A 10349-nucleotide genomic window follows, 5' to 3' on the forward strand; every position below is an offset into this window, starting at 1 on the left:
GTCACTTTCAATAAGGTCACGAACTGCACCAATGTTATCGCCAGAGACACTTGATCTTGGACGTCGATTATGACTCACATTTTCCACACTTTCTCGTCCACTAAGCATCACTAGTCATTCTTCCTGCAACTCCAGTGCACTTCCGGTTTCTGTAAATTCAAGTATACAAGTGCATCATTTTATGCCTTAAACAATTATTTGTATTAATCCAGCCTTTTTCTAAGCATAAGGTAACAAATCTATCCCCTTACTATGCGTTTTCGGAACATCAAAATGACTTAGTAGCCTGTCAGTCCCTCCCATTGGACTCCAACCTATCCATGCATATCTTCTAGTAGTATGATTCTTCTCTCATGGTCGCAAGTACCTATAGTATCTTATGAAATGTTCCAGAAGGCTTCTTTACTTCACTCCTGTCACCATCAAGTGAAGTACTATTTTTTAAACAAATGCTTGCGAATTGTGCGAATAAATAGCAGATTTTATGGCAGATTTTATGGAATGGCAAGTCAGAGGTCGATGAACGTAAGGAAGGAGAGCTCGAGGCCTCGCATTTCGAGCTAAAGCAATTTAAGGCCTAAAAATTTAAGGCTTAGTCTTGTTTCGAAGGCTTGAGTGAACTTTTGACCAAATTTAGGCATTTATTGTGTTCTTTTTTAATGTAATATAATTTATTGTCTTCTTTCATAATGTACCAAGTGGAGGTTGAAGCGGCGTTATTTCAGACTTGCTCAGGACTGCGTAGGTCTCTCCCTTCTCTTTCGTTCAGGATCTTGCGCGATGAGTGAGAATCCTATAGTCTATTGCACAACGCATTGTAATAAAAATTTTTAATAAAGAATACTAAGGCACAGAGAATTTATGCGTAAGTTGAAGGAGAAATTTTAAATTAAAACATTATCGAAGGCTCAACTTTTTGCAATAGAACAAAATTGTATAGATGGGCTTGAATACATACAAAATACTTCGATGACTTTCTTTACGAGATAAGCTGTCAAAGACAAAGGGGCCAGTTATAGTGGAATTATGTAGTTTCAAAAGTTGCATTCTTTATCGTTATCATGAATTAGTATAGACTCAAAATTCTAATAGGCTAGAATCATCCAAAGGACCCCGCACCAATTGCATTAAAAAGGGCTCGATTGATTTTTCTAAATTTTAGGTATGTTGTAGATCATGTCATGCACGATAAAAAGTTCTTATGCAAAAAGTCGAAAAATTGACAGTTTTTTGTTCGTATAGTATCAAAGGTCGCTTTTCGCGCACGGTATTGTAAATCTACCGACACTCGAGAAACTGTTTGGCGCCACACTCAGGGATCATGCTCAACAGGTTCATTATTGCTATTCTGTACTTTAGCGCCCCTGATCGATAATATATGTGTTTGAAGGTGGCGGGAAGTATGCGTGGCGCCAAACAGACCTAGAGTGTCGGTATGTCTCCTTTAGTATGCAAGAAAAACGACTTTAAGCGTCACACCAAAGAAAAAGTATCCTTCCCTAGAACTTTAGACCTGTATGTTATCGATCAGTGGGCCTTAAGCTGCAAAATATCAAAGAAGAACAGAGTCGGACATGATTCCTGAGCTTGGCGCCAAACAATTCTCGAGTTTTGGTAGATCTACTCTAGCGTGCACGAAAAGCAACCTTTGATGCAAGACGGACAAAAAACTGTCATTTTATCGACTTTTTCGCATAAGAACTTTTTATCGTGGATGTCATGATTGCGCTCTTCACTTTTTAAACCTTGAATTTGCTTGGGAGAGTTGAATTATTGTTTTATCTCACTCAAATTTTGAGGATAAACTACTTGTAGCATAGAAAACCTTTTAGGGTCCGTGGTTATTTGAAATTCAAACAATTAATTTTTTTAGCCAACCCCGCAGACGGCTATTGTCAGCTTTTGGACAAAGCTAGCTAGGGCAGTCTACAAGTATAAAAGGCGGGGCACTCTCATACCCAGCACGCTAGGCCTTATACTTCCACTCGAACTCAATCAAAACTGCGAGAACTCCGCTGAACTCTTCCCAGACCTCCTGCCTATATCCCTAATTACACACCCTGCGACTGCCATTTGATTGGACCACTGAGAAAGTCGTTGGAAGGTCAGCTTTTCAAAACCGATGAGGAGATAGAGCACTTTTTGCGCAAAAGGCTCCAGGCCCAACCACCTTCGTTCTATGATACATAAATTCAGAAGCTACTGATCCAATCGCAAAATTGACTAAAATTTAATAAAATGTATGTAAAACAATAATAACTCTGTACTTCGTAAACATTTCCATTCAATAAAAAGTATCAAACAAAATCCCTTTTATATTTGACCGTCCCTCGTATCATATTAGTTTTATGTCGACTAAACCATTTTTGAATGCCGGGAGAATATTTCTTCCTAAAAATGTTATTTTATAAATTTTCTTTACACAATGAATGATATCGCAAAAAAACAAGATGTATTTTTCATAGAACATTCTTGGACATGCAAAATTTCATCTTATTGAAGTATAGCGTAGGTATTTTAAATATAATACCTAAGCTAAACCGTTAGATTAAGTACAAAAAGAGATGCATGTCTTTCTCTGCCTACTCAAGATTGTACCTAATAAAAGCATGAACGTTTCTCCGCTATGCAGTAGTTCATTTATTACCTGTAGACTTTTCGGCGGTTATGGGCTCAATGTGCTTCCGCTGCGCGAATGTATTTATAGTAAATAATCTAAAAAGACAAGACACAACTTTGCAAGTCATAGATTGTGTGCGTGTGTTGTTTTTTTCTATGTGTCGTATCTAAATTGCAGTGTTAGAGCGATTCTTTTCATCATGGCTGATAAAGAATCAAAATTTGTTAAGCTGACCGAAACTAATTACACCATTTGGAAGATTGGTGTTACACTTTCTCTGGGATCGGATGATCTTATGGGTCATATAGACGGGACTAAAACAGAGCCAGACAAAGGGTATACCTCTAGCTGGTAGAAGAACGGGTACACTTATAAGCCGGCTGATTCGTGAAGAAAAGCGTCTGTGTGACAAAGAGGAAAGCATTGCCCCTCTTGCTTTACAAACTCAAGCGTTAAGTGTAAAGACAAGTGATAAAAGTGACGCACAATCAAGCAAGCGATAGTTCGATCATTAAAAAAAACGAGAATTTGAAAAAACGAGCGAAGTGTCGATCTGCAAATAAAAAGGCCACTGGGCGCGAGAGTGTCCGAATAAAAAGAGCAAAGGTGATGATTCAGAGAAAACAGAATCGTCATATATAGCGGCGGCATACATTAGCGATGTAAGCGTTTTTTATTCAAAAACTACCGTGAGTGATGAAGAGCTCTGGTTGGCAGACTCAGGTGCTATCATGCACATGACCTATAGCTAAGAATTTTTCACTGAACTCAACGACTCAAGCAAGATACGATTAGTGAAAATCTCCGATGATAAAATTCGTCCAGCGATCAGCGAGGGTACATTCATTATTCGCGAGCAAGTGAACGGAGAAACGGTTGTACGAGAAATGCAGAACGTATTATTAGTCTCGGAACTTCGAAGAAATCTGTTTTCTATCAGTACAATAAACGACAAGAATTTCTCGTTTTACAAGAATCAAAATCATTGTGATGTGCATGATAAAAACGGAAATCTAACGGCGCGAGGTGAAAGATACGGAAAACTTTTTAAAATGAATTTTGAAGTAGAATTTCCCGAAAAGTTCAATGTGACTGAGTCGAAGAAAAATATGCTGAAGCTTTGGCATGAGACTTGGACACATTAATTTTCCGGCAGAGGATCAACCCCATCTATCGCTCTGGTGTACCAGTATCGTACATAGCGGAGACCGTACCACTAACTTATAACGAAGCCATCTCAAGTCCCGAGGCAGAAAAATGGCTAGAAACAGTGGGAGAAGAAAAACATGCTTTGCTTTAAAATAAAACTTGGACTGCTGTACCTTTGCCGAAAGGTAAATTCGTAATCTGGAGCAAATGGGTGTTCGCGAAAAAGAAAAACTCGCAGCAAGGCATCGATTACTTTGAAACTTTTGCGCCAGTGGTACGTTACGAGCCGGTAAGAATATTTTTTTCGATTACGGTTTCAGAAGACCGTGAAATGATTGGATTGGATGTGAAAACAGCGTTTTTATATGGAGACCTGGAAGAAGAAATATATCTGCGTCAACCTGAAGGCTACATCGTGAAGAGTGACATCGTGTATAAGTTACAACGAAGCTTATATGGACTGAAGCAGTCATTTCGCTGTTGCAACAGTAAGTTTGTTTTATTCTTGCGTGAATTTAATTTCAAAAACATTAATAGCGATAAGTGTATTTTTGTCAGCAAGGTTGATAATTTTATAGTTTATTTAGCCTTTTTATGTTGAGGACGGATTAATTATGTGTAAAAGTAAACACGTCATCGACCGGGTTTTATCATATTTAAAATGCAACTTTAAAATAACGGTTAATAAAGGAGATGAATTTGTCATCTAGAAATAAAACGCGATCGCCCTAAACGTGTAATAAAAATTAATCAGTCTAGTTATATTGATCAAATTAGCAAAAAATTTGAAATGATCATTGCAAATCCTGTAAGTGTTCCCGCGGAACCAGGATCTTTATTAGAAAAAAAAGGTAAATGTAAGCGAAAACACGAAAAACATCCCTTATCGTGAAGCTGTTGGCTCACTATTATTCGTGACTAGAGATTGCTGCCCAGACATCGAATTCGCAGTTAATTACGCGAGTCCATTTTCAAACGCATACGATAAAAACACTGGCAAGCAGCTAAACGAATCATTTGGTACTTGATGGGCAAGCGTGATCGCGATATAATCTTAGGAAAGAGTGGGAACAGTTTCGAACTCTTAGGCTACACTAACGCAGATTATGCTGGATGCTGAATTTCACAAACGGTCAGAACATATAGAAGTAAGATATTATTTTGTACGCGAGGTTCTAAGCCGTAAAGAAATAGAAATATTTTATGTAGAATCGAAGCACCAATTAGCTGATATCTTTACAAAGCCGATATCCAAGCAACAGTTTCATTTTGTACGTGAAAGTTTAAATATCCGGAATATTTTAAAATAAATGGAAGTATTGAAAATATAGCATAGGGTATTTTAAATATTATACCCAAGCTAAACCGTTAGATTAAGTACGAAAAAAGATGCGCGTCTTTTTTTCTGTCTAGACTTTTCGGAACGCAGAATAAAAAAAGCCTGAAAGAACCGTTTTCCTCACCAATTGGCAGTTAGAAGAAAAACCTTCCTTTATATCTTGTTTGAAAGTACATGCCTTCCACATCGTTTTCTGTGCAGAACACCTAAGTATCGGCTGTCTGCCGTGCTGCAAAACGTGGTTGCTTAGTTTTTAATAATTATCAAATGTACTTTCGACCAGATATAAAGGAAAATAGTATATTACACTACAAAGGCAGGAAATTAAAAGCCCAGCACTATGCGATATGATTATTTTGATATATTTTATAATATTTATAATATTTTATATTATATTGATATATTTTAATACTTTTTTATTGGTGCTGTGCCCAAAGTCGCTTTTCGCGCATACTACAGAAAACCAACCGACACTCCAGAAGTGTTTTGCGCCACGCTCAGATGACATGCCCAACTCTATGCAACGTTAATATTTTGTAGCATGGGAAACCTCAATCAATAATATGCGTATCTAAAGGTCGAGAGAAGAATACTTTTTCTTTGATGCTGCGCCTAATGTGGTTTTTCGTGCATACTAAATGAGACATACCGACGCTCGAGGAACGTTTGGCAATACGCTCAGAGATTGTGTCCAACTCTGAGCCTCTTTGATATATTGTAGTTTAGGACCATCGAGCAATAATATAATCTCTGAAGGTCTAGAGAAGTAAACTTTTTTTTATTTGCTACGTCGAAAATGGCTATTCATGTATGATGACAGGGATAAACCAACACTAGAACACTGATTGGCGTCATGCAGTTGCCATTAACAAAAAAAGATCACTGAAATGTCATTTTCTTTCTTCCTCAGTATTATCTTTATAAATTTTACTTTCGTAAAAGTATTAATATCGTACATTTGTTTTTTCTTTCGTTCGTATTGACTTTTGTGTCCATTGTATTCTGACTTTTTTTTTGTAGAACAGTTTTGTTTTCTACGTGAACGTTTAAATACCCAAAACATTTTAAAATAAGTGGAAATATTGACGTATAGCATAGGGTATTTTAAATATTATACCCAAGCTAAACCGTTAGATTAAGTATGAAAATAGATGCGTATCTTTTTTCTGCCTACTCAAGAATGTACCGTAATAAACTATGTTTGTCTACGATATGCAGTAGTTCATTTATTACGTCTAGACTTTTCAGCACGCAGAATCAAATAAGCCTGAAAGAACCGCTTTCGTCACCAATTGGCAGTTAGAAGAAAAACCTTTTTGCACTCTCTCTTTCTTACTCAGATAATCGATTTTAGGGTTAGTTTCAGCGGTAACGCATCTTCGATGTGTCCTCACCTGAGTTTGTCTTCTGACAAATTTCCTCGAGAGCAGTTGCCTATGTTCTTGTTCTATTTTAATAAATACATTTTTTGTGTGAAGCTTCATAAATCTGGCGTTTCATTTATTTTTATAGCAAAATAAATATTCAACACATCTTACCATTTTTTCTTATCTATAATTGTTTGTCTCGTGGCCACAAAAGTTATTTGACCCACATAAAACTCACAAGATATCTTCCTTATCAAAGTACAAAATTTTAAAAATTGGCAAAGATTATAAGGATAGATTTTTTGGAAAAATCTACTTTTAATTTTTTCAAAAAATCGCCGCCATTTTATTAATCTTAAAACTTGCTAAAATTTTCCGGTGGATTGCGAGAGAAGGCAATAAATAATATAATCGAAAAGAAAACGATAAATGTCTCAATTAGGTCAAATTTTATAGAGGTTTAAAGACAAAATATTGGGTATTTTGAAAAACAAAGCACAAAATTTAAATACGCTTAACCTTTCAAAAACAATTTTTTGAGAAATCAGAAAAATATGTATCGCTTGAATTCCTCTAGAAACAACATATTTTATCCCTCAGACATTCTTACTTTCAGCCAGCTTAGAGATAAAAAATCCCTGCTGAGAAGGACCGGGGAAAATTGAGCCTCGTATTACAAGACTTTCATTTAGCGCTGGACCAAGAATTTTTATTCGAGATACTGCGACGCATTATACGGGACAATAAATAGGTTTAACGAGTAGAATAATTATGTGATGTTAGGTAAACCTTGAGAGTTTTTAGTTGAATGAAAAATCAAAAATTCTGATATCTATTATATTTTTATAAACGAAGTAAATTTCTTTAGTAACAGAATAAATTAGGGGATTTGCGACAGCATGATATTCCAGTAAATTCAAACAGGGAAAATATGATAACGCACTGAGCAGTTATATGCATTATTTTTAAACATCCAATTGTTTACGAAAGTACAGTGACGATTATCATTTGGATTATAGAATTTATTGAATGGATTGTAGAATTTATCTGAATGTCATTCTGTACGCTTTTGACAGAATTTATTGTAAAGGTTGGTAAACCAAAAATTCTGTGTGCGCATGATTGTATCGTAAGAAAGAGTACTCAAAATCCAAGAGATACTTACCCTTAGTTCGCCTATTAAAGTCAAGGATCGCGATGCAAGAACTGCGCATAGAAACTTTGTTCAGAGGCTTTCACCTCCCTATATAATTTAATATTTTTTCGTTTTATTTTCCAGTTGCAGAGATGACTACTGAAATTCACCGTATGCAAGATCACATGCAAAGGCATCCCAGAAATATAAAGTGCAAGGTACTGTTGAAAGAAAAAATTGATAAGAGGAAAAAGTATCTAAAGAGATTACGCACATGGGATTACAAGCGCTTTGAGTGGATCTTAGAAAAGTTAAATCTAATATATAAGCCTCCGCCTGAGTAAGTAAAATATATCTTTCCTTGACATTGGCAGTACCAAGGGGTTGACCACTGCTGAATTCATGTATACACGTGCTTCTGAATTCTTTTGAGTTCTGTTGAATTTGTATCAATTTACCTCTTGTCTACTTATGTATGAATTACTTGAACTTATGATTAGTCGCTCTTTTGCCTTTTGATATTTTTCAAAATTTATAATTGAGATGGTTGTTTTTCAAGTCATACGGTAAATAATTTACAGAGTTTTAAAATTACAATCGATGAATTAAAAAAGAAATTAATATTTTTCCATTTTTTATATATTTTTTATTATTCCAATTAGTTTTTTAGATTCTATCGTAAAATATGAATGTTATAGACCGAAGTGCATGCGCGAGCGGAAGCCCGACTTCATGTTACTGACGACCAGTTCTCCCATCAGCATCCCATTGTCATGTAAAACATGTGCGCCCGAGGTATTTTAAATACACTCAGCAAATTACGTATACTTCACTCAAATGTATTTTAATTAAATTACAAATTTCCAATCTGCAATTTATATTTTCTGTCAAATAAATAATGAAGATTGTGCAGTTATGTTCTCAAATGCTTAGGCCTGCATAGGAATGTGCATTAATTTTCTTCAGTTTATAGTGCTGTGCAATGCAGTTCCAGAATGCAAAGCATGCGCAATACACCTCTGTTATATAAAGACTACAAATTAAATCGATACCTTTACTTTGATATCTTGTAACTCTTGGTTATGCTTGATTTCTTTGTTCTAAAGTAGTTTTCAAGGGCGAACCCTAAACCTTAAAACACAATATAATAGGTGGCACCCCTGCTGGCTTAACCTAAAACATCATTACTGAATACAATGGCGTCTGACAAAAAGCATTTAAGATACTGCATTCTTTTTGCATTCCAATATGAAAACCACTATTGTGAAATCTCTGAAACTACTTTTCATATGTTTTATATGTCAGCGCACCTTCTCCTAAGGCTGGCCAAATTATTTTGTTCGCCCTTTAAAACTACCTTAGAGCGGAAAAAATTCAAGTTTGACTAAGACGAAACGTTTAACACCTATGTAGTGAGAGTCTGTAAGATATAAATTTAAAAAATCTGACCAATAATCAACGGACATTTTTAATTTCCATCTGCAAGAATAGTTCTTTATACCTCCTAATATTTTTTTCGCCTCTTCGGTACTGATGGGTAGGTACTCTTTCTCACGTGTTATAAGCGAATCACACGGCTCCTTCAAGCTATTTATGTTCTATGAGTGTTTGTTTAGTCTATGCTGAACTTCGTAGACTTATTTCCAAAATTTTTCGACCTTCAATGGTTTGGACGAGTGGTCGACAGTAACTGGAGGGTCTTGAAAGATTTGAGATGTGTCAAAGAGAAACTGTTGGTTTTCTCTGACCACTTCTCTCTCCGCTCTAGACTTCTCTTAGCGTCAATTAGTATCCGTATTCTGTCAACAATATCCTGCTTGGTGGTCATCAGCTTTGACGTTTAAGTGCGTGATAACGGATTCGGAGCTCGCGCGCGTACTTTGGAACCTTGGCGATAAAATTCGCGGCAAAGTTTGCGTCGGCCAAAGCCCTCTCTGCATTTAATACATAACAATTTATAGTCCAGAAGTCGGATTCTTCTGAAAAATCTCCACAAAGATCGTCATCAATTTCACCCAGATCTTAAGGCTTGAGAGAAACCTGGGTATTGATGTTTCTCTGGGTCATGAAGCATCACTCTGCCTCTATAGGATACCTGCCCGCGGTTGGTCTTAGTCTCGTCTCTCTTACTCTGATTCTGGCCTGTTCTGGCTGTGGTACAGTAGGCGCTCCGCTTACACCCCCCTACTTTTGGAGTATTTCGGCATGGTTTCGCAGACGTTGATGTGAAAAGTCCGATAGCTCTGCGTGTTTCTCGCCCCACAGTGCATTTTCATTGGTTCTCCTAATTCTTGAGTGGTCGGCATTGTTGGCCGATCCATGGTCGTGACCCCTGCGCATTCGATTGATTTGAACTTCACTTAGTACAACTATATTTGGTGTTATCATTGTTGTTCCCACGAGCAGCTAGGGAAAGACATTCGTCTATCCTTATAGAGCCCCGCATGCAAGGATAAGGCTGCGTCCTCTGAGGGGTCGTCCGGTATCCCAGAGTCACCGTTCGGGCCACCTCACCCAGGTGCTATTCAGCTTTTCGCGACCACCCCTGGGCAATTGTCCGCGACTGCCTATTAATTTTTGTAACCATATTCAACGGAAAGCCTTGGTATAGGGATCCTCTATTCGCAACCCAATGACGCGTTCAGTGGCTTTGTCATAAGCCCTTCGGTTTGATTCTAGAGTAATCAAAACTGAACCGAATTCAAAATCGAAATATGTGTTTGTGTGTAGGGGGGGGGG

The 10349-nt window shown here is 37.0% G+C and overlaps 1 protein-coding gene across 1 annotated transcript in view; it reads left to right on the plus strand.

The window, feature by feature from the left end:
- LOC117169840 (28S ribosomal protein S15, mitochondrial) overlaps positions 1 to 10349 on the plus strand; it is a 78399-nt gene that overhangs the window by 45215 nt on the left and 22835 nt on the right. Inside the window, exon 3 of the mRNA XM_033356350.1 lies at positions 7755 to 7950. Coding sequence (XP_033212241.1) covers positions 7755 to 7950 — 196 coding nt within the window. The remainder of the gene's footprint in view (positions 1 to 7754; positions 7951 to 10349) is intronic.

Source organism: Belonocnema kinseyi, chromosome 1, assembly GCF_010883055.1.
Source record: "Belonocnema kinseyi isolate 2016_QV_RU_SX_M_011 chromosome 1, B_treatae_v1, whole genome shotgun sequence".
Lineage (NCBI taxonomy): Eukaryota > Metazoa > Arthropoda > Insecta > Hymenoptera > Cynipidae > Belonocnema > Belonocnema kinseyi.